Source organism: Porites lutea, chromosome 1 (assembly GCF_958299795.1).
Source record: "Porites lutea chromosome 1, jaPorLute2.1, whole genome shotgun sequence".
Lineage (NCBI taxonomy): Eukaryota > Metazoa > Cnidaria > Anthozoa > Scleractinia > Poritidae > Porites > Porites lutea.
This window is the reverse complement of record NC_133201.1, coordinates 1,449,996-1,474,783: the sequence shown is the minus strand read 5'-3', so window position 1 is coordinate 1,474,783 and position 24,788 is coordinate 1,449,996. Positions and strand designations below refer to the sequence as shown.

At 38.5% G+C, this 24,788-nt stretch overlaps 2 protein-coding genes and 1 pseudogene across 2 annotated transcripts; 1 reads left to right on the top strand and 2 right to left on the bottom strand.

Annotated features, from left to right (window-relative positions):
* Positions 1–1,733: 1,733 nt before the first annotated feature.
* Positions 1,734–18,570, top strand: LOC140941594 (uncharacterized). The gene is made up of 15 exons (XM_073390615.1): positions 1,734–1,942; positions 4,831–5,000; positions 5,408–5,464; positions 6,958–7,006; positions 7,514–7,549; positions 7,853–7,917; positions 8,674–8,835; positions 9,387–9,480; positions 10,114–10,174; positions 10,845–11,550; positions 11,678–11,761; positions 12,421–12,478; positions 12,985–13,199; positions 14,153–14,361; positions 15,444–18,570. Exons 1-15 carry the CDS (start codon positions 1,801–1,803, stop codon positions 15,631–15,633), a joined length of 2,298 nt encoding a protein of 765 aa, XP_073246716.1. The 5' UTR covers positions 1,734–1,800; the 3' UTR covers positions 15,634–18,570.
* Positions 18,571–20,159: 1,589 nt separating this feature from the next.
* LOC140930944 (alpha-1B adrenergic receptor-like) lies at positions 20,160–21,239 on the bottom strand (annotated as a pseudogene).
* Positions 21,240–23,877: 2,638 nt separating this feature from the next.
* On the bottom strand, positions 23,878–24,723 carry LOC140930849 (adenosine receptor A1-like). Its single transcript, XM_073380592.1, has one exon. It carries the CDS (start codon positions 24,721–24,723, stop codon positions 23,878–23,880), a length of 846 nt encoding a protein of 281 aa, XP_073236693.1.
* Between the last annotated feature and the right edge of the window lie 65 nt (positions 24,724–24,788).

Sequence of the window (24,788 nt, the reverse complement as noted above, 5' to 3'; positions counted from 1 at the left end):
ATAGATGGGGACCCAGAGCAGAGCAAGGATTTCGGCGCTGTTTCACAGACAGAAGTTTAGAAGTTTACAGCAACGTAACAACAATCAAACATTTTATTTGCCATCTTAAAAAACGTTTACAAAAACAAAATAAACTAAAATAGATCGAGCCAAAAACTACTGAGAATAGGAAAAGTTCCGTCGGAGTTCCATCTGTGGCGCAGGCTAAGTTTTCTCCTGTTGTTATGTAAAATGTTGAAGAGTTTATCTGTTGTTTCTTTTACAGCCTTCTTCAACAGAACGAAGTTAATCTCCAGTATGAATGCTTAAGCGGTCAAAACAACCTTGCTGCGTTGAAACTCAAACACGAGGCTTGTCAGTTTGGTCTGTATCAGAAAGCAAATCCGATTGAGAAATGGACAACAAGATCACTTCCAAATCTCTATTTCACATCATTCTAACTTATACCTTAATTGACGGAGCTCATTAGAAATATGAACTGAACAAACATGGCCTCTTAATGCATTTAAGTTCTTTAGAAATGAACTGTAGTTTTTTTATTGTAAATAATTTTTGTAAATATTACTAGTAATAAATAGATCATTAGCCACAATTTTTTGTGTGTCCTTGGCTCTGAAGGGGTTTGTTCGTGCTTTAATAAATTCAATATCTGTGTCACGAATAACTGCAGGAAGTCCTTCACTTCAGTAACCCATTTCACAAGACACCCCTGACCTAAAGTGAAGATACCTCTAACCTGTGACCTGACCTGGTTTTCTGTTTGCCATAGACAAAGAGCCTATTCCAAGGACACCTCCATTCCTGAAGGGGACACAAAATTTGGTCCTGGAAAATCTTCACATAACTTTTGCATTTGTTACCTTTATTGAAGGGGTCCCTCTATTCAGGGGACTGTTGCTAAGTACTCAAAGTCACCATGACGACAGCTCTCACAACATGAACTATCTCACATTTCCGCAAATCGATGTACGTACTGCACTTGTGGGAATTCTACACACAATATCGCAGATTTTTTATACATTATTTAGCTGCTTGAAATAATGACTGCAGCAGATTCCCAGGCAGAATAAAAGAAAAAAAAAATAGGTTAATTATTAACAAACTTATGTCAATGCGTATCCTTTTGCTTGTATGGGATCGGAATGAGATATTCTTTTTCTTCATGGCAATAACTGTGTCTAGCAACGCCTTTTCTTGCCCCTTCGACGAAAATAATCTAACAGAAAGGTAAGCTATTAAAACAAGCAACCCGGAAATAAATTATGGAAATATATAAATTGCACCATCATGACTCCACACAGCTGGTCAAAGCTATATCGAATTCCGCTTGACGTGAGCTATGATGCAATTGAAAGACTAAAATTTTTGGTACGAAGCTAAAAATAGAACGTGGTTATGTTCAAGTTTTGATTGCTTCAGAGAAATTCATTTTTTCTGAAAGTGGACTTGTGTTTCTGAATTTGCCAGTCCAGTTTCCAATTCGTGCCCACGTTTTCGAGTCTAAATCTAACAATAAAAGGCAGCAAAAAACCCCGTTCCCTCTCCCCCTCGGAACAAATCACATTGCACCATCACCTTGCAAAATGTCCAAATGTCCGGTCTGCTAAATTTTGATTGGTTATTAGAAAAATATGGAACCAATCACAGACGAAAAGTGACGTACAGAGTATGTATTGAATGTTTTATGCATGTGTTTGCGTGGTAATAAAAGGCTATTGAAAAGTTGCGATTGCAAGCAAAAAGGAAGGTTAAGGAGGAGTTTTGTGGGTCTGTTAGCGAGAAGCAGATAGAGCAACAACAATGACCGAAGAAGGGGAAGAAAATGCACCTATTTTCCTTTCATTTAACGACCTTGGTGTGAAAATCAACGATCGACAAATTCTTCAAAATGTGAGCGGGAAAGTTCACCCGGGTGAGATGCTGGCGGTAATGGGCCCAAGCGGTAAGCTAAGAACGTTTAAAAACACTTTTCTACCGTTCAATAGAATAAAATGGCCAGTTGATTGGAAGGTTATTATTTCACGTTGCTCAAATCTTTATATCATTTTCTATCGTTCATTCTCTACAGAAATTTGAAGTAATCTTATGAATTTATGATAAATCGTGACGTAACAGATACGGTCTGCTTGATTATTGCATCCTTTTAGCTCCTTTTTATGGGGTCTCAGGTCTGTTCGTACCCCGATAAATGTCGAGGAGCTGTCTACCAGCTAGTAAAAATTCCTCATACATATACATGCACGTTCCCTTTCTTTCAACAACGCTTCAAATGTTTAAAACTGCACGACTAGCTCGACCAGCTCGTTGACAAGTTCTCTACACATAGTATAGAGACAGCTGATAGAAACCAGGCAAATTTTCAACATTTTATTTTGCCCTCAAAATCTTTCTACAGTAAGTTCAGATGATGTAATATGCATATCTGGTGTTCTTTTTTGAATATACCTTCGCATTTAAGAGAAAATCTACTCAAAAGTTGACTGATTTACCGGAAGTTAAAGAAAAATTTTAATTTCCGTTACTAAGAAAAAGGACGGCAGGAGCGCAATTTGACTCCTCTTTCCAGCATCAAGTTCTATTGATGCGCTGAACAAAATCTATTCACTGCTTGGATTCATTGACAAACTACAGCCGCTGTATGTCCAACTTGATTTTTCTTCCTTCTGTTAAAGCTGTGATGACTAATATTACTTGCTTCTTGTCAAAATTTGTTATGTTCTTGAAATATACTCCATTTTCTAGGGCTTAATATTGTTTTAATTAATTTACATTGCATCGGTGTGTCTTCTCACCTGATATATTCTGACAATTTTGCCGGGAGAGTAAAACGTTTTCTTGGCCCCTAATCCTCTGGTCTGTTTTTCTGCCAATTTCTTTCACTTTACAGAAGCAATTCTTTTCAATTTTGAATAAAACTCTTCTTCAATCTTCATACTTCGGCGCGCTTTACTGCATTAAAGCTGACACTGAGTAACGCATCTTCCGGAAATGCGTCACACCTAGCAACTGGTCACGTATCAAAATCCAAGGGGGCTATAGAGAGGTCATTTGGCATTTTCTTAGGCTTCCACGAGCATCTCACACAGCGGTGATTCAAAATGGCGGGCAACAAGGTCTGTGATGGTAGTATCGAGGGAAAAACAGTTGATTTTGAGAAGAAAATAAGCTTTTTCACACTGGAAAAGCGTTAATTACCGCGTGACCGATTTACCTTGACTTACGGGAACCAGTTTTTTGGAGGAATGGATCATTATTTCTTCGTGAAATTTGACAAATACACAAAGAGCATGTTAATGAACAGATCTGTGTTTGACTAAAGGTTAGAATTGCCGTACAGCTGAGTTATTGATGTCACAATATGGGTCAAATTACAAAATAGCAAATTGCGCCCTAGAGGCTGGATTAATTGGAGCTGTGTCGTGGTCGAACACAGAATTATTCTATCTTACGTCCTTATTTGTGTTACATTTCCTTTTTAACAATAACTCTAAGGATTCTTCTGAAATTTTGATTTTTCTCTTTCCGTGACACCCTAGGGGGTAATTAAATTAACACCTTTTGGGTGACACAACATAGTTTATTTTGATATATTCTAGTTCCTCAAGAACTGAGGAATACTGTCAATGTAGTGACATATAGATATTATCCATAAAACAACCACTAAAAATGATGCAAAAATGTGCAAAATTTGCCTGTGCAGATACCTTAAGCGGATTAGATTAATAGGCTCATGAGTCAGCATTATTGTAAGCGTGTCTGAATTCTTTTGGAGTTTCAGGAAAAAAAATAAGCCTAGTATGTAAGCTTTTTAGGCAAATTCAGGGTGTCTCACATGCAATGAGGCAATGACCTTTTCTCTGCCACTTACCTAGTCCGTGTAAGGCGTCTTTCCAGGCCCTCTCGGTCAATGCATTTTGGTAACGTATCCGAGACGAATGGCCGGGAGACTCAAAAACTTTCTCGGACCACATGATGGGAAACGCATCGGCTGTGCATAATAATGAGGCCTAGGGACTAGGCAACTCTGCCATCATACTGTGTAAAAGTTTGTGCGACACTTTAAGCAATAATCTGGCACAAGTGAAGGTACATAGAAAAGGCACATTAAAATGTGACCAGAAGGCATGTTGCAGTGGTGTGTGTGGTTTTCAAGATGGTACCCAAACTCTGGAAGGGGGGGGGGAGGGGGGTAGAAGGGGACTCCTTTATTTGGCCTAAATAGCAGGTGTGTGCAGCTGAGCAAGGTATGGTTTTAAGACGGAATCTATCCGGAAATTGAGTAATGTCAATTTTCATTGGACAAAAACCTTGTACCAGAATAATTTAAACAATATGGCATTCTTTTTTACATTTTCAAGGGCTATAGATATAATAATTATATAATAATAATAATTTTGTCATTTGTTTTCTCGGGTTCCCATGAGAAATAGTCTTTGGTGTTGTTACAGATAAATAATTATTATTTATATGTAAAAACACCAAAGACTATTTCTCATGAGAACCCAAGAAAACAAATGACAAATTTCACAAGAATTGTGAAAACACAGTTAAAATTCGAAAAATTAAAATATAAGATGTCATTTTGTGAAATTTGGCATTTATTTTCTCGGGCTCTTATAAGAAAGTTTCTTTGGTGTTATTACAGATAACTAATTGCATCTAGAGCCCTAACTGAATGACGGGTGTCTCTTTGGGCTGGAAGCCTTTAAAGGAATGTGGAAGTCCATGTTGACATAGCCCCTTTAAACTAACCCCATTATTTTTTGTTGCTGTAGACAGTCATATGTACATGCAAGTTAACTTTGTAAGCTTTCTTCCCTGCTTAATTAGGCTCTGGCAAAACAACGCTGCTGAACATTCTTGCTGGAAGGTTGCTTGCTCAGGAAGGTGAAATCTTACTCAATGGGAAACAGTTGGACAGAAAGCTGAAGAAGAAAATCTGCTATGTACTGCAAGAAGATATTTTCTTTGCAAATCTCACTCTTCGAGAAACTCTTACGGTAAAAAAGTGATCATTTTTGTTGATTAAGTTTATTATGGGTATGTCAAAATTCTTTAGGGACCAGCTCTTCTTTTCATTAATTAGTGAGTTTGTTTGCAAGAGAGGGAGCTAATATTTTAATGTTTTCCATGCTTACCGGTAGATCCTTTTTTGTTGTACTATTACATGTATGTTAGTGCAGAATCCAGATAGCTCATTCCTGCTGTGAGGGAAATTTATTTTACAATGAAAAGAAAAAAGAATCAATTGGTTGTCAATTCATGAACTTTAGTGTGAGAATTCTTTAAAAAAGCTACAGTTACTGTAGTTACATTACTGATGGTGATGGTTTAGATGCAAAAATTACTTTATAATCTATTTTTACACTTGAATAACTTTTTACAACCAATTCAATTTATATTTTAGTTTTCAGCAATGCTTCGCCTACCAGATACTTTGTCAAAGGCTGACAAGTTACAAAAGGTATGTTTTTGGAATAAAGAATAAACATTTTACAAGTCTTTTAAATAAACTGGATAATGGAAACAGCTATACTGCCTTGCACAATATTCTCTCCTGGTTTTGCAAGGCCATGCAGGGCAAGAAATACATGTATGTGGCTTTGGTTCACTGTTTACTATACTGGGACCAGTTGCTAGACTTAATGGCTAATGTCTCAGCCAAATCCCTTTTTTAATACCAGAAGTTAGCATGTCTGACATTAGTTGTAGCAACTAGTGCCTGAATTACTCAGCAGAGCTTGCATAAAGCCAGTCTGTCGTTGAAGTGGTCTAGTTCTCAAAATGCCAGCTTTTCAATAGTTTAACAATCTCTTTCAAGTTACTGTAAACTTCAAATTATTACCCCCCCCTCCATTTACAGGTATAAGCCCCCCCCCCCAAATATAAGCCCATCTTCTTGTAAACAAAAAATACATCTGGTTATAAGTCCCCTGCCCCACCTCCCCCCAATGTACATTGTAAGCCCCCCTCTAGCTTGTATTGAAATGGATTTAGACTTTTTATGGCATTTTGAAGCTTAAAAGGCACTGCTGATGTAGCATGCTTTGGAACACATTTTTAGTCTGGTTACAAGCCCCTCCCCCCCCCCCACCCATCCATTTATAAGCCCCCCTAGAACCCCTCATGAAAATTGTTTAAGCCCATGGCTTAAATTCGGAAGTTTACGGTATATGACTTTGTTTCAGTAAAACGTGTTACCATAATAATTATTGTAAACCTGGTGATAACATTATGTTCTGCCAGCTTCTTAACCCATTCGCCCCTGAACCGCCCGTAACCGCCCGTGCGGATCCAGGTCCTTTCTACCCTTTGTGACGTCATCAGTTTTAACGGTCAAGGACAACTTTCTTCGCTAACTTGTGCAGAGTGAAGAGATCTTTCAAACCATACCAGAATGAGCACAATTCAGTCAAGGACACCGGAGAAAGAAGCAAAAAACCATGTGACAAGGACCTGAAAATCTCTATGAAAATCTTGTTCCATTACCCACCTACCTTTCCTTTCACCTAATCCTAAGATCCTAAAAGCTTTCCTAAAAACTCTTCCCACCAAAATGAAGCCTACTAAATGCCCAGCAAGAGAAAAAAAAAATGAGGCAAGAAAAGCGAAAAAAGAAGGGAAGAGAGAAAGCGAAAAGTAAAAGTCAAGACTGCTGTGTCACTTTTAAACCCAAAAACTATGTCGAAATTTTGCTTTCTGCGCATGCCCGAACTTCGCAAGCTGATATTTTGCATCTGGATCAGAAGGCCGCCAAGTGTACGACCTGTAAACCGGTTTGTGGTAAGTTTTAGCTCTTTATAGCACGACAGTGACCAGAAAACCACTCGACTAGCTTCAAAACGCGTTTTTCGGCAAAATCCCCAGGAGCGAATGGGTTAAGAAGCATTCTTCTAGGGAACTGTGTCAAAAAATTATAGGAATTACAAAATTAATATTAATCTTTTTTGCATTCAGGTTGACCAAATTGTTGACAACTTAGATGTCAGAAAATGCTTGGATACAAGTGAGTACACACAGATAGGTCCTGTGATTGAGTGCATAAAATATTGGTTAATTTATTGTGATGAACTTCTAGTAAAGTCATATTGTGCAAAAAAAGGTCTAATTTTACATGCGTGTGATTTCTTTGCTTGGAGAGTATTCCCTACTTTCGCGGACAACAAGAAAATTTCAGGAGCTGAACAATCATGATAATTACATAGCAAAATACCCTTACATTGCAATTTGGCATTTTTGTATGTTATTTTGTTGGACAATACATGTCTTGTAGATTATGCTACTGGATGTGTTTGAGATCAATATTGTGGTTGAAAATGGCACCATCAGATGATAATAATTTTAATCATCAGAAGCCCCGCATAGAAATTTTTTTGATGTTATGGCGTATTCTCTGTCCAAAAGAAATTACTTTCCTATTGTTAGCCCACAAATTGTGGAGGTTGCATGTGGAGTTTGATTGTGTGAACTGGTCTTGGTCTTTGTTAGTAACTGTACTTTGTTAATGTTGTAGAAATTGGAAGCCCTTTTGAGCGTGGATTATCTGGAGGTATGTGATCAACTTTCTTAGAATGACTGCTACGTCAGTATCTTGATGATATGACAGTGTTCTTCAAAGAAGTCAATAAACATGTTTCCCAGTTCTGAAAATACGAGAAGTAGAAAACAAACTTAAAGTTAATCAGTGAATAAAAGTAATTTCCTCCTACTTGGGGTCTTATTTGCTCGATGTTGTTTTTTTTATGATGATAACATGACATGTATGAAATTTAATGACGTGAAAATTTATTCATACACTATACATCTGTGCTTTGTGTCTAATTGAAATTTTCTTTTTAATGCTGTTTTTTAGGGGAGAAAAAGCGTGCTAACATTGGTTGTGAGCTGATAACCAACCCTTCCTTGATCTTCCTTGATGTAAGTTGAGAAAATAAGTTAAATGAAATAAAGAACACATAATGGTATACACAAAATGTAAATGTATGTACATGTAGCTGCGTAAGTTCCATGATTACAATATATCTTATGCACGATTACATTTTGCATACATGACTTGTACGTATGTATAAGGACAAGTTCATTCCAGAAAGATAGTTTGTTCTAGTCATAAATTACATATACACCTGTAAAAGGCTATATACATGTATAATCTTTAGGTGTTAGTAGTTACCCCTCTTTAAGCTTTTTGAAGTTCATCTTTTCCCAGTGAAAATTATCCTCTGTGGATTGTAATAATTCACTGATGTGGGCTGCAAAACATTGAGAATCATTAACACAGTCTAGCCCTACAGAGCAGTTTTCACTAAAAAATGCTGTATACTGAGCACATTCATTTAGTAATGCATCTTTTTTCATGTCTGGTTGTCATTCAGGTGTTTTGACTATCCTGTCATTAAATTACCTTTTTCCATTCAATTTTGCCATCTTTTTAATGCAATACGCCATCTGCTCTGTTTTTTAGGGCTCCTTGCCATGATATATTATTATTCAATTTTTCCTGAGCCTGCAAAAGCATTGAATAATGCTAGTGTCCGTGATGTTTTTTTCTGGCAGACTGCTTAATATAGACGGTAGGAAAATACGGACACTATGTCCCTCCCATATCCATATTATCTGGGTTGGAGCACTGTAATTACAGTGTAAAATAATGTCTTTCTACTCATGTTACAATAGGAGCCAACATCTGGGTTAGATTCCAGCAATGCATTAAACCTGGTAAAGACTTTGAAGAATTATGCCGCCAGAGAAAAAAAGACAGTTGTAACTACAATTCATCAGCCATCAAGTCAGATCTTCTATATGTTTGACAAGCTTCTATTGCTCTGCGGAGGACAGGTAATAATAAACAAATGCAAATTCTCGAGACAAAAACATTATAAGCATACAAAGATCTTGAAAGGGAGCTGTGTCATGAAATAATCAAAATTTAAACATTGGGAACAGTACCAAATTTAGTGAAACATCAAAATAACTGACTAAAAAAATATTATAAAATGGTATAAATAACACAGCAAATAGATGGACAAATTTGAGGAAGATTGAAATGGATTGCAATTGTGGGTTTTGAAAACTTAAAGTGCACTAGCCTAACAGTTTGTCAAAGTTCATTTTTGTTGTTTTAACATTTGAACACTTGTAATAAGCATTATAAATGAAAATTTATAAACTAGCCAGCCGGCCATGACAGCCCATTTAAACTGCATAATTATGCTTAAATGCTTAATAACTGATCCAAAATTGTAATGTGTACAAAATGTAGATCAGGGCAAATTAATTTTTGAGTTATTTTGAAAGTGCGCGTACCTGTTGGGCTCATATTAGTATTTTAATTGTGCTTTATCAGAGTTGTGACTGATGTTTTATTCCTTGTTTGTGTTTGTTATCAGGTGGCTTTTTACGGAAAAGCCAGTCGAGTTCTTAATTTTTTTGAGAGTGTTGGTCTGGTATGTGATGCCCACTTCAACCCTGCCGACTTTATATGTAAGTACTGTTTATACACTGAAAATATTGTATTTAAGCTGTAAATGTGCAAGAAGAATGGAAAATAGCCAAATTGATTGATTTTCCCTGGTGGCAAATCACCAGCCTGTGAACAGCCAATCCCTCCCCTCAAATGGGGACGACTGTACAGAGGCTACGAACCACTCACATGAATCTCACTGCCACTGCTAAAAAGCGGTCCTGTACTCTGATCCTGCCAGCTACTTTATACATCTACAATATGTCTATTCTATTTAACAAACTTGGCTTTATCAACTCAGTCGATACAGATTTGCTCTGACAAAGGGCAGATGCTTGAAACATCAGCTGTCCAACCACCCCCCTCCCCCCTTCCCATCCCTACGGTGACCAATCTACCTACCTCAGTTAATAAAACCCAATTTTTAACCTCTACGTACTTGACTTGCAAACAACATTTTGGGCAGTTTTGTTCCTTTTGGTGGGATAGTGGCCAGAAAACAGCTTGATCAGTAGCTTCAAATGATAATTATTTTGCGGCAAAATTTCCCAGGTGAATGGATAAATGGTGAAGGAGTGTACAAAATAATGGTGGAAGGCATTCATTAATATATGCATTAAATTGAATATTGTTTTTTAAAAAATTGTTTTCAGTGGAGAAGGTGACGGAAGGAGAGAAAATTCAAGAAATGATTGTGAAAGGTTGGGCTGAGAGGTAAGTCCTTAACATGCGGCACTAGAACCTGCAACCCGGTAAATGTGGTCAATGCAATCAGAATGTACTTTGAGATATCATAATTAGGAGGCAGTGTTGTTCAGCAGAGGTTTGAAATCCACTTTTGAAGGACTCGGCAATGAAGTCGAACTCAAGAACTCACACATGGCTTCCGTTATACACATTCTCAAGACATTATAGACTCTTCTCAGCTAGAGAACAGTAACTTTGCCTTTTGATATACCTCATGCAATCAATAATCTGTGTAACTGCTGCCATCTTCTTAAGCTCAGTACAATGTAAGAGATGCTCAGTGGCCGTTTACGAGAAATTCTTATGAGAGGACTTTGACTGGGAAAATTTTGGTGTTTTGGATAGGTGGTTGTTTATGGGAGGTGGTCCCTTACGAGAGGGGGGCGCACTTGGAGGTTCAACAGTATTTATTTATTTATTTTTGCCCTTTTCAGGCGAGAAAAAAGCAAGCGTGAGGTGGGCATGTGGTGCAAAACATGCGCCAAGGGATCACCGCCTCGCGCTTGCCTGTGCTCCTCTTAAAAACACAATCAAGTAAAATGAGATAAAAAGAAAGAAAATAAGGGCTAATTTGTAGGCTAAAATCTCTTTCTTTATGCAATGTATGTTTATTAAAATAATTTCTTTTCATGTTCAGAAAAAGGAGGCATCAAAAATACTTAGCATCATCTTCTCCAAGTCATGAAGTTTCAAGACTTGACACTCCAAGCCCTAACCCTGAAAAATCCAGTGAAAAAGATGCAGACACCTCTGAGAAGGCACCTTTGGATAAAACTAATCTGAAAGTTGGAAGTACACAAGACATTTCAGAAAAATCAGCAGAAACAGAACAGGCCATTACACAAGATAATCACAGTAAATCAAGTTCGTCATCGGAGTCACTTTATTCTAAGGTTGATTCCCCAAGAGATATTAGCAGCACAGAGCCTTCACGTGACATAGAAAATGCCCTGATCCCTAATGGAAATGTCGAATCTGAAGCTAACCAAAGCTCTGTTCCTCTCATTCAAAACCCCAAAGCGTCTTCTTCAAAAACATCCTGGAAAGGTTTCAAAAGATCGCTGAGTAAACTATCAGACGATGGCCCTAAGCCGGTACACACTGAAGCACGTGTGTCATCTGCAGACTTTAATGTGGCTGTTGTCACTTACAAGCGTAGCACATCACAGGATTACACTAAGATTGATGTTCATGATCATGATGATGAAGTAGATCATTCCGCTCTTTACACTGATATTTCTACATCATGGGCCACAAGTTTCTGGACGCAGTTCTCTGTTCTACTTGTGCGCACATTCAAACAGTCCAAGCCAGATATTCTTTCCAAGCTGAATTTTGTACAGGTGAGAAGAGATAGTTGCACACAACGAAACTAGTGCCTCAGCTGGCTTTGTATGTGCGATTAAAACCCATCAGATGCCTAATATTGAAATCCTAATAATTTATGAATTCCTATTTTGTTTCTAATAGAGCGCGCTTTTAGCTATTATAGCTGGGGTCATCTGGTTCCAGGTACCTTACAAAGAGGAGAGTATCCGGGATAGATATTCATTGGTATGTGGTTTTCTCTTATTTGTTTGTGCTTGCTTTGCTTTGTTTTGTTTTTTCGCACTTTGGTAGTAGTACTCGTAAGAGATAATTTCATTTTCAAAGTTTATAGTGTTTGGGGTGGGATGGCGTGTGTGTACATTGGCGATAAGTGACACTCAGACTAAGTATAGTTTGTTAAAACAACAGGTTCTCACCAATCCAAAATACCAATTTTTAACTCATCTTAGGGTCTGTTTATGTGGAGGTGGGATACCCCAGGTATGTGAGGTAACTGGCCTGTCCATATAATCTCTCATTTTAATTTGATTGCATTTACATGATAGGTGGGGTGACCATATGAGAGATTATATGGACAGGCGGGTTACCCCACCTGCATGTATTTGGGTTACCTTTCCTTTGTGGGGTCCCCTACCCCCATGTAAACAGGCCCTTAAACTTTTACCATTGCCAATTTATTTACTATTTTTGTCTATTAAATATGAATCGTAAGGAAAAATCTTTTATAATCCAAAAACAGTGAAATATTTTTATAGTTGAGGATTCTTGTGTCATAAAATCAGCACTGACTTGTGAGTTTTGGTGAATCACCTCCTGAACTCTGTCAGCGAATGGTCTAAATGTGTTTCCACCATTAATGGTCTGTTTTTTTGGCCTCCTTATAGATATTCTTTATTGTGGTTTACTGGAATTTCACTCCACTGTTCCAATCTCTTATCTCATGTAAGTTTACAAAACGTGTACATGTATATCGCCGTTTGAAATTGTTCAACGGCAGATTTGTTGTTCAGATGTGTTGGTACGCTGGGTATTGTGAAGGTGGCCTTCCTACATAATGTATAAAGTGTAGTCAGACATGTGACTGTTCTTTCCAAGTTTTGCAGCAACAGTATAATATATTACACATGTTCATTCAGTTTATTTTCCCCACGTCATGTCTTCCTTACCCGTGAAGGTCTGTCTACTTGCCTAAGTTTCCTTGAAAAGTGCTAGTAAAGTTTTGCTTGACATTGAGGTTGTTATCCTGGGAAGCAGAACTGTGAACTGTTCTGTCCATTTATGTGGGTATCCTGTGGTTATTAATAACGTCATCATAGTGATATTGATGAGAAAATTAGCCACAAACTCAAGTTTCAAAAATAGTGTATAATTAAGGAAAACAAAATGTCGATCTAGTTTTCATACTTTTCTCCCATTTACCTGTACTTTTTGTTTTTAATGATTTTCAGTTCCAAATGAACGGACAGTGGTTAATAAAGAAAGAGCCGCTGGTTATTACAGGCTGTCTGCGTACTATTTAGCCAAGCTCTTCAGTGAGTTACCACTGGTTATTTTCATGCCAACGTTGTTCTTAACCGTTGTGTATTGGATGGCAGGACTGAACAGAAGCGAGGCTTTCCTGTTATCTCTCCTTCTTCTCCTATTAACCGCCATTGCAGGACAGGTATATGCAGTGATGTTTATCCTTAATAAAATTAATGATTTGGAAGAAGGAGAATTGTAACACCAGAAAATTCAGAAAAAATTTCGAGATCTTGAGAATCGAACTCACGACCCTCCGAGTTCTAGTTCGGATGCTCTTACCATAGACCTACTGGAAGCTCTATGGCAAGCAGGGTCGAAATTTAATCATAATTACACCAGACAGCTGTTATAAAGAAATAGTCGTGTAATTGTCAGTGATTCAATGTTTTAAGACACACACAATCAAAAGTAAAACAAAAGTTGGGATTGGGGATAGTGGATTGTGTGTAATTGCGACTTTTGCTACAAAAAAATATAAAAGTGAAATGATGTGGCATTTCATTGATATTTGTAATTATAATAAATCAGTGAATAAATAGTGCGCTCACTCGTGAAATATTTTTCAACACGCGAAAAGATATTTCTAATCTTCCCGCGGCCATGAAATAACCTTTATATGTTATCCTTAATAAATGATTTGGAAGAAGGAGAATTCTAACACAAGAGAACTCAGAAAAAATTTCGAAATCGTGAGAATCGAACCAACGACCCACCGAGTTCTAGTTCGGATGCTCTTACCACTGACCTACTGGAAGCTCTATGGCAAGCAGGGTCAAAATTTAATCATAATTACACCAGCCATGCAGACAGCTGTTATCATAAATAGTCGTGTAATTGTCAGTGATTCAATGTTTTAAGAGAGACACAATCAAAAGTAAAACAAAAGTTGGGGTTGGGGATGGTGGATTGTGTATAACTGCAACTTTTGCTGCAAAAAAATATATATATATAAAAGTGAATCATTGGTGTTTATAATTATAATAAATAGTGCGCTCCCTCGTGAAATATTTTTCAATACGCGAAGAGATATTTGTAATCTCCGCGCGACCATGTAATATCCTTTATATATTTCTCATTTCTGTTGTTTCATAGTCTGTAGGTCTGTGTATTGGCGCTACTGTGATGGACTTCAAGAAGTCAATAGTTGTAGCAGCAGTGTATGGTCTCAGCTGTATGCTTTCGGGTGGATTTTATCAGCAGAACATACCGCCTTGGTTATCTTGGTTTCAGTACTTTGCTTACCTGTTTTATTCTTATGATGCTCTTCTTTCAATAGAGTTCTCTACTTCCCCAACGTTCAGGTGTGTATATTAGACTCTAAAGGAATGGCCTGATTTGCCGTTAGTTCCTTATTTGGCTAGTCTGTGTGATTTGCATTTAAGGGGGAGGGGGAAGGGGAGAATTGAAGCGCGCGAGATCATAATGATGAATACGCGACGAAGGAAGAAGGAAGGGAACCTTTTGAAACCTTTCTTCCTTCCTCGCGCACCCTTTTTTCGCAGTGTTTGACATTGCGAATTTGTTTTGCAAAGCTTTTAATCTTGTAAATAAGGTGACTGAGTTCTTGGGAGTTTCATACTGGTAAGTTCACTTTAAAAGTTGGCGTTTGATATATCCTGACAAAGGAAATTGCCTTTTGCAAATTAAAATTACCGCTTTTTTGCTTCTTGAAGATTACAAATGCCTAGTTCTGTAACAATGTTGGTGAACCATGGAGTAAATTTCACGGAAAGGTACCGGAGAATACGACGAAAGGTGGTGTTCAGCAAAAGCAACACAGATTATCATTCGATGCAAATTTTTCTTCCTTTTCATTGGCCGACAGCCCACCACGTGACCTGCAAATAACTGCCTACAAATAATGGTCTGCTTGTACGCAATGTCGTTTAACTTTGTTTGGCTGCGAATAATATTCTGCTCATGCGTAAATAAAAACCACGCTTTCCTCCTTCTTGCGATCGCTGCTGGGTGAAAATGGCATATCGCTTCCAATCCATGACTTTATTCATTAAAAGTCAAACTCGGTGATCGAATGATGAAACAAGTATTGAACTTGGTCATCGCAAAATATCGTGATTTGCCGGTGTCTCGCAGATCAATTATTTGCCTCAGCCAAATAACTGATCGCTGGCCACTTACAAATCACGATATTTTGCTCAACCTCGTCCAATAATTGTTACTGATTTGATTCTTAAGAGACCGGAAATTGCTGTCCTTGTGCTTCTGGGAACATTCTTCACTTTTTACAAAAAAAAATAAGTATTAGGTGACTTAAAATTTATCGTAATTGAGTATAATAGACTAAGTGATTTTGCCAAAAGTCCAGTTAAATGGTTTCTATTTTAACAATGTCTGTCTCTTCTCTCTTTCCTGCCTTGTTTAGCTGTGCACCGCTGGATTCGTCGTACGCGGGTTGTAGGAACAACGGTACCATCATCCAGGGCAGTGAAGTGCTGGAAAAACTGAACGTTTCCAGAACTGTGGGTGAGAATATTGCAGCACTCTTACTGTATATCGTCGTCTTCAGAGTGTTGACATATCTTGCTCTGCGGTTTCTGCACAAGCCAAAATGATCAACGAGTCCGTAAGCGGATAGAGGTGGATACAAGCGAGTGTGGTGGTGTTGTGTTTCAAGATACGCTGGTAACGAGTGATCCCCGAGGTTCTCAGTTTTCCTAGCATCATGTCAGCTATGTATGTATGTACAAATCTGTTTGAAGACAGTAAATGCTTGCAGACTTATGTGGCTGCTGTTTCCCGATTACACGGGGAGCGGAACGATGTAAACGGATATTTATTTGATAGGTTTAGTTGAAAGTCCACATCGTTTTGGTATGGAGAGCGGTAAATGTCTTACTTTGTATGCGTTTTATCTTTACGTAGCCTGCGAGCAAGCTGTCGGGGGCAGGAGTAGGGTAGGGAAGAGAGCGAGTGCGGAAAGAGCGTTCTCCCAACCCCTCTTCCCCTTGAACACTTACTCTACGGCTGGCTTTAAAAAGGGCTGTCCTCGACATAACTACGAACATTTTAGCGAGAACGTCGCCCGTGAAGATCCGAAAGTGAAGGAGGGGTTCTTATTCCTGTAAATGTACATATTGCTGTCTCTACAAAAAAAATTCGGAGATTTTCCAACATCCTTTGAACTAACGTTAAAAGTGTGTACGAACGGTTGTGATTTGTCGAGAACGTTGAAGATTTTACCATGTTGCTTAAGATTTCCGAGGAAGTTTCTAAAATTGTTTTATTATAAACGAACAAAACATTAAAACCCTTTGACATTACAACGAGAAAAATCTTGGCAGCGCAGCAGGCATGAAAGTGATTATGTTTTTACTTAAATATAAATGTGTAAGTTGAGATAAAAGTGTTGCCTTGCTCATGCTTTGCGATCATGATTTTTCCATTACAAGAAAACTTTTATTATAATGAATTATTGCTATATTAATAAAAAATTATATATTTAAAGATATTTAAAACGTTAATTTTTGTTGTGTTAGTGTTTGGTATTCCATATATTTGTAAAGTCCATGTTTTAAAAAAGTTTTTTTTGAATACCATTCATGAAAGGGGCTCAGCGAAGTTAGCGCGGTCATTTAAACACGGAGCAAGTAATTTTATTTTCCACGGAAAAGTTAAATAATTTCTCTCTGTTCACACGGATCTGGCGAACCGGTTGAATTGAGTGGTTTTGATCTGCTCATGCCCAGAGCGCTACTTAAGCAAATCCAAAATGGCGCCTCCCAGCTGAGGTACCACGCATCTATGCAACCACGCCTTTACCGTACAAATATTTAGACGATTGTGATGTTCACACCTCGCCGGTCAAATTTTCGACTCTACCGGCTTAAGATTTGACTTCGATTTTGGCGTTCAATGTGGTTCCTTGTGAACAGTCCAGTTAAACGAACGAATTCAGTTTCAACCAGTCGAAAATTCATCCGTTGCCGTCTGAACGTTGCCCAAACCCGTTTAAGTTACAAATCCCAACAATAAGTTTGGATGCTCTGAACTGTGCCCAATGAAAGAATGTGAAGGACTTGTTCCGCTGATAGCAGGTCTTGGTAATTTACCGTCATATAGTCACCGAACTGTACTCAACGCGTTGTGGTGACTTTTTCTGCATGTCTAATCATTTTGCAGGGTTCGTACAGAGTTTTGAATCCTTGAAAAAGACTTCAAATTTGCCCAGCAATTTCCCAGACTTGGAAAAAGTCTGGAAAATAGAGATAAAGTCTGGCAAAATGATAAAAAGTCTTGATTTTTTTCCGCAAAGTTACACAAGTGCTTAATAGGTGAATTTTTTTTTTTGTTTTGGTCAAATCTCGCCCGTACGTTTCCAGTGCATCGTAAAAAAAACGTTCGTCCTATATTTTTTAAGGTCTGTATTTATCCCCTGTTTGATAACCTCGAGTCTGAAAAAATAAATTCTTGTTTTGGAAAAAGTCTGGAAAAAGTCTTGAATTTTGGATCCAAAAATCTGTACGAACCCTGTTTTTGCTGCGTGAATTTATCTTTTCCGGATAAGCCGTCAGCCGGGCTCTCTCAGTTTCGTGTTTAAATGGTTGTAGCTTAATTGCGGCCCTTTCTGTCGCGATTTGGTTCAGTTTTCTTTTTATTCAAGGTGCAATTTAGACTTTTTCGAGTCAAAGAAGTAATTCACTGTGTGATTTGTGACTTTGCAATTATAAACTAAAACAGCTCGTTACTTCCTGCAATCGTTGTGTGCGCGGCTTGGGCTGCAGCGTGTCTCGTAAGGTACTGCGTTCAAGATGCTTGAAAGTTATCAAAGATGGTTTTCCCCCAACGTTTGTACGGAGAGAGAGAGGAGGTTTTGGGCGAATGTGTGGATCATACCGCATTTCAAGCTCTTATAACTAAGCTAATTCCATATTTTGCGTTTAAAAGTTTGATTATCTATTCTAATATATTTAAAAACAAACTACCCAGAGATTGCAATCTAAGCGATTCACACTAGCCGGGAGTGGCCTCTACGTTTTATTCTGTAACCCAGCGCCAGATGAAAGCTTGGCTTTTTGTCTCCGTATTTGTCTTCAGCTATTTCGAAAAAGGTTGTCCGAAAAAGTGCACGCGACAATCCCGAAAGGGATTGTGGGTGGTTCTGAGTTCACCGTTCTTCGAAGAAACTTGAAAGAATGGCACGAGAGACCATGGACATATGTTTATGAGTGCTAAAGGAAAGCAACAAAAGTAGGTTCGACAGCTACAGTGTCTTTCGGGATTGTTGCGTGCACATTTTTTCCCACAACCTTTCTCGAAATAGCTGTATACTTTAAGAGGTTGCGAACTACGCGAGCGCGCGTGAAAATTGGCACCCGCGAGGAAGGTTTCTCCCCACCCTCCGAGTGTCACCGGCGATTTTCACGCGCCCTGGCGTATTCCGCTCGTTCTTCTATCCTTAAGGAACGGAACGACCACTCGTAGCCTAGTCTAAGCATAAAAATTGTGTCTAAGTTTATGAAAATGAGTAATAAAACTGTTTATTAGCGTAAGTCTGGTGATGTTGTGTTATTCATGGGTTTTACGTATGAGGTGGGACAAAATTTACAGTTGCTATACGGTGGAACCCCGTTCTACGAACACCCGCTTAATGGGGACACACGCATATGGCGATATTCAAGCTGACGTCACCTTTTGATATTAATGTGCTGACCAGAAGTTTGGTTCTTATAGCAAAAGATTCTTTTGTTTCACTCGTTACAAGTTTGAGTAACAGAAACAATGTTGTCAAGAATGTCTCCAAAAACGGATAGTTTCGTTTGTCCCGTCAAAAACCTCATGATATATTTTTCTCTAAAATTAACCCGCTTAATACAGCCCGGGTTAATGCGCACAACGGACTCTTTTTTATCTCCTGAGGCACAAACTCTCATGTATCGTTAACCGACTCATTAACCCCACTGGTTATCTGCTTATTGTCTATTTTCCTTGTCACAATCATATACTAATCGTACAGACTGAAACGGAAAAGAAAGTTAGGAAATATCTGGGGTAGAGCTTGCCGGATTACATAGTAGGCAAAATGTGAATGACTACCTAATACCATCAACGGAGTCGCTGGACGTTCTCTCTTGCCCCGTTTTCCAGGGGAAATTAGGGAACTGAAGCAACAAGGAAGGCGACGGCTACGAAAACGTCTGTTATAAACTGAAGTAGCGCTGCTTCAAACTTTGTTGCGCTTATTCCGTCTCTTTCACTTCGTCAAATGTTGGCAAATGTTTTTGGAGTTGAATTCTATACGACTGTATCAAAGTTCAGGAAAAGAAAAGGAAATTGTTGTTGTGTTCCCGTCCTCGACAAAACGTGGATTTAGGCACTTTCACGTTTTAGTCGTGCAGCGACGGCAAAGAAATGTACAAAAAAGCGTGATGCACGTGGAAAGTTGTTGTTTTGCCAATCTAAGGCTATTGCTTTTTTGCCGTTCTCGTTTCCGTCGCCGTCCTCCTTGCTTATTAAGCACCCTATTTTTCGTAAGGGTCAACGTGTTTCTCGGTGGTGTCACAGCTAACAGTAGGAGAGCAGCTCACCTGACCTAAGGCAAGACGAGTGACCATTACAACCTCTGTAAATTCTTGGCATTTTAACTTCTCTTCGGGGACTCCCTTGATCGCAACAAACAATCAAAATACCGAATGAAACAATCAAAATACACAGGAAAATTACGGCAAGATATTTACTACTGATATTTCTCCTGCAGATATTACGTCAGTTGCCCTGTAAATGTTATATGGTCACGCAGCTTACTAATACACAAAAGTCATTCTTTGCTCCGAGACTGAGGGGATCGATTAAACAACAGAAAAGAATTATTAATTATTGAATCTTAATGCTACTTCTTTTCTTTTATTCCCCTAAGCCTCGCACCCAAGTATGAATTTTGAAAAAACTGACCTATTCAGGAAGGAAGCACAGACTACAGCTGGGCAGGTGCCCGAGGCACTGGCCATACCACGGAACCGCTGAGTTTACAATTTCGTCCCCAGAGCCACTCGGCTTCAAGGCCACGTGACCAAAAGAAACGACGGGGTCTGGGGGCGAGAATGCCGAGTTTACTAGTGGTGTGTGCTTCATGGCTGAATTTTTATCTGTAAGTCCGCATTCGAAAGACGCTTCTTGCAATCTTTAAAAGAATCTTTTTGAAAGCTCGCCTAAAGTCCTGATTAAAGCCAGCGTATACTATAACGTTCACACAATTGTTTGCGAATATCATAAAAACGCAAATTTTTGTCAAGATTAAGGGGGCTGGTGGAGCACCAAGCATTTCAGCGAGATCTATTGCTATTATAGGTACAAAAAGAATGATAAACAGACCAACGATTATAGAAACTGTTTTGGCAGCTTTCCTCTGCCTCGCTGTTTCTCGTTGCTGTTTTTTCCGTCCATTTGTCACGGTACTCATATTTGTGGCGTCAGTTTCATTAACGTTGCTGTTACTACACATTGAAACACTAGCGACCACAGCCAGTTCTTGAGCGTGTATTTGCCTTGAGTGTACTAAAGTGGCTTGCAGAATAAATCCATACAAAAGTACAACTGTTCCAATAGGAATAGCATGAACAATAACATACATTGCTATGATATAGTCTGATTTCAAATAAACTGGGAAACGACAAATTCTTGTCAAAGTATCCGGTATGATCCAAACCAGCTTGGAAGCCGCTATTAAACTCAACACCGCTACAACTGACCAGCAGAATGCAACAACGGCGATGATGAAATTCGTAGTTGCATAGCGTATGTAAATTTATGGATATTTAACAGCTAAAAATCTATCGATGCTTATAACTAAGATGGCTAAATTAGAGCTGGCTCCAAAAAGTATGGATGTAGGGATGGCGACCCTACAAAATACGCTGGGGTTGTATTCCGCACCAAGAACTTCAAGCACCCGTAAAGGAATCGCCACAGCGCCTTGAAAAAAGTCAGCTACTGCCAAATTCGCTAGGAAGTAGTTACTTGTGTACAAGCACAGTGTTCGATCCCAGAAAATCGCTGTTATAACGAGCAGATTTCCGAACACGGCGATAAACGATATCATTGAATATAGACAAGCTAGGAAAATCGAACCATCTGCCAGTTTTTCGTGAGACTGGTGGTCCAGTGTATTAGAAGTCATTGAAAACGAAGAGTTATTTTCGCCAGTGTTTTCCATTTCATTCATGATATCAGCGTCTTTAAAATAAATACTGTTGTTCCTTTTTTATCGCCAAGTCTTGTTACCAGTGCTAACATTAACACATAACTTTCCAATAAAGCTCTATCTCATCCAATCCCGCGGCGAAGCGTATGACATTAAGTTCTCTCTTGGCATCGAACAAAGTATTCCTTGACTAAATTCACTCTTTGATCATTATCGCCGCAAACAATTAAACGACTTTTTTTCCTTTTTTTTTATATTTGTATAAACCAATCTTGTTTTCGACGTAAGGGCCACGAAAGTGTTTACGCTTCAGCAATAAATCCTCTTGATTAAAACTCTTCATCTACTGTATTTGACATGATCCGTTATTAACTGGATTCAAGGTTTTATGAACCGAAGCGATGTAGCATATGGTTCGTTGTTCAAAACAAGTGAAACATTTTTCACTAAAAGGTGTATTTGCATTTTACCAATTAGCGACATTCGGTGAAAACACTATCTAATCTCCTTCAACAGGTCACTAATCCGCATTCTTTCTTCAAAAGAGGATAAAAACAAAGCAGCCATTAAAGTAAATGCACTCTCGCTTAACTCAGCACATTCAACAGTGTTATGTACTTTTCATTAAACGCGGTGAATTATGCGCACAAAGGAAAGCTGTTCAAATAGTGACTTCTGTATGGTATAAGATCTTATTTGTTCAAACTTATTACTTTTTTTTTTCGATTTGGTTGTGCTAACAACCCCTTGTGGAGTTGAAATGAAGATCAGTACCCAGCTGTTTGGAGGGCAATATAAAATTGTTCTTCTTGGTCTAGTCTTATCAATCCCTATCTCATGCTGTTGTAGTTGTTAGCAGTTCATCTCACCCAATTACCAGATTATCCAGCCATAAAAGGCTATATCATCTTGTTTATTATCACCCTCAAATACCATTTAGAATGAAAGGGAAAATTCAAACTTGGTCTTTTAGCCTAAGACGTGCATTTAATTTTTCTGGAAAATTGCACACTAAGCTCAAGTTCTCTACTGAGGCCTGGCTGCTGGCTGTGGTATCAACAATTTCTTTCTTGTTTTCTTTTGATTAGTTTACAATTTGAAAGATGTTGAGTAAAACTGACGCCGAGCTCTCAGTAATTTGTTGCGGAGTTTCAACCTTAAAACTAGTTACATTTTCGTCTGCGCAACATTAGTCCGACTACTTTAACTCTTAGCTCTTCTTCAGGACCAAATTAGTGCGAGAGGAGCTTTGAGACCGACCCTCTATAGGTAAAATATAAAGGAGCAAGACTGATTTATTACTGTGCATTAAACGTTGGGAAGAAAATAATACACTTAGTTATCCTTAGACTGAAACGTTTTTTCCCGAGGTCTCTAGCTGGATCCCCTTTCTATTAACAGTTGACAATTTTCACACGGCTTTACCAGCACAGAGCAGAGCTACATTAGGCGTGTAGAAAAAATCGAACGAATCGAACCTCTATTCAGGGGACACAAACTTTGCCCACCCCCTCCCCTCCCACATTACCTTTCTACTAGTTACCACATTTTAAGGGACACCTCTATACAGCCAAAGACCAAACGCCATTATGGCCCTTGAGAGGACACTTGTCCTGATCTCATGTGCGCTGGCTGCTGTGTTTGCATCGTTTTATTGATTATTAGGGACAGTTTGAGATCTTTTACCTTGACCATGTCAGATTTCTCCAAACAAAATCATGATCTGAAGCTTAGATTTTATTTCAACTCTGTTAATGTATTCATGTTGCTAGCTATATAGATTATAGGCATTCATCAGGCAAAATCAGGGCAATTTTTAAAAATTAATAGCTATTGACAAACTATTGCAAACCATGCAGCCAAATTATACTTATTTAAGATTGTAATACTACAACATGAGAAATTTCTGCAATTTCATTGGATTAGAGCAGTGGTTTTTAAGCTTAATTTGAAATACCTACAAGTGAAAATTACAAACCTTTGCAGGTAGTAGTATAAATAAATAACAGCATGATTTGTACGTGATATTTTGCATAAATACCACTCGTGATATTTCAAAATTGTCCAAAATTTCACTCCCCTAACGGCTCGTGAAATTACGTATAACAATTTCGAAATACCACTCGTGGTATTTATGCAAAATACCACTGCAAATAATGCTATTACCTAAACTAATTGATATTGCTCCTGTCGTAATTTGTTTCAGGCGTCCTTTGCACAAGAAAACACGTTTCTGAACTGACGTACTAATCTCTCGATAATTGTCAATCATCCAATTGTTTTTATATTTATAACGTTAGTAAGTCATTCTCATAAAACTTCAGTTGTGAATGCGCGTTTTCCATTTACCAAAACCTCTCGGAAACTTCGAGGGAAAGAAGCACTTCAGGTAAAGAACCTGTTCCATTTGACACAAGTTTCATTCGTTCCCCTCTCTTCGTGACCAGCCTGGAATGGAACACACATTTTCAACGGAAAAGTTTCCAACGGGAAAACCGAGGACTATCTTAATAAAAATCCACTTGTTCCCGGGAATTTTCTAGTTTAATGCCCAAAAAAGGTGCGTGCTATTCGCATCCCAACAGCAATATTTTAAAAAATTCTGATCTTGGTGAATCGGGAAAGCGGCTAATCTTAATGGTTTACTGCATATTTAGTTTTAATACGTTACTTCCAGAAAAAGATTAAGTCCAGTTTTACTCCTAAGTCGACCTGAAGTAAAACAGTGGATGTAACATAGCTGTCTTGAAGCTTCCCTTTTTCTTCTGCCCACCTCTTCCGATTGTTCGGGGTAAAATGTTGAAGTCTGTTCCACTTGAGAATTGGCGTTGCTGGCCGCCACTTGAACGCAAATTCGTCGGGCGTGGTCAAAGCTTGCGCGTAAGATAAAGACGTTCAGGAAGATAACTGTAATGATAGGAAAAGCATGAACGAATACATACAGACTTGTTATGTATTCTTGCGTGAGAAATACTGGAAATCGGCAAAATTTTACGGAGGTTTCAGGTTGTTTTCCACCCCATCCAAGACTTGGCAAAAGCGAGAAAATTATCATAAAAACCCAAGTTCCGCCGACGCCCACTAAGGCGTTTTTGGTGGTAACCCAGTTACAGTAGAAGAATGGCCAGTAAATGGCGATAAACCTCTCCGTAGCTATCAGTAAGATGTGAAGATTTGAAGTGCCGCCGAAAAGAGTCGAAAGTGGTATTGCCACGAGACAGAATGACGCATGATCGGATTTCGTGTCCAACACTTCTACAAGCCTAAGAGGAAGCGAAACAGCTCCCTGAAAGAAATCCGGTACTGCCAGCGCAACGAGCAAATAATTACTTGTCGTTCGCAATCTTCTGTTAATAAAGATCGCTATCATAATGAGAATGTTGCCAAAAACTGAGATGGCAGCAATGACCACAAACAGTGCAGAGGTCAAGTACGTCTCCAAAGACGGAGACGATTGTGAGCTCGTTTTCGCATTACTTGCATTAAGATTTTCTATGTTATTCATCTCAGTACTGCGGTGACGGTGAAATGTTGTTCAGTTGTTCACAAGTTGCACAGCAAAAAATGAAG

What these genes read in the sequence shown, in the direction of transcription:
- LOC140930849 (XM_073380592.1), bottom strand. Translation starts at nt 24,723, where the DNA reads ATGAATAACATAGAAAATCTTAATGCAAGTAATGCGAAAACGAGCTCA.
- LOC140941594 (XM_073390615.1), top strand. Translation starts at nt 1,801, where the DNA reads ATGACCGAAGAAGGGGAAGAAAATGCACCTATTTTCCTTTCATTTAAC. An exon ending in TGAGCGTGGATTATCTGGAG is followed by an intron (nt 7,550 to 7,852) that starts GTATGTGATCAA and finishes GCTGTTTTTTAG; the next exon opens with GGGAGAAAAAGCGTGCTAAC. An exon ending in CTTCCTTGATCTTCCTTGAT is followed by an intron (nt 7,918 to 8,673) that starts GTAAGTTGAGAA and finishes ATGTTACAATAG; the next exon opens with GAGCCAACATCTGGGTTAGA.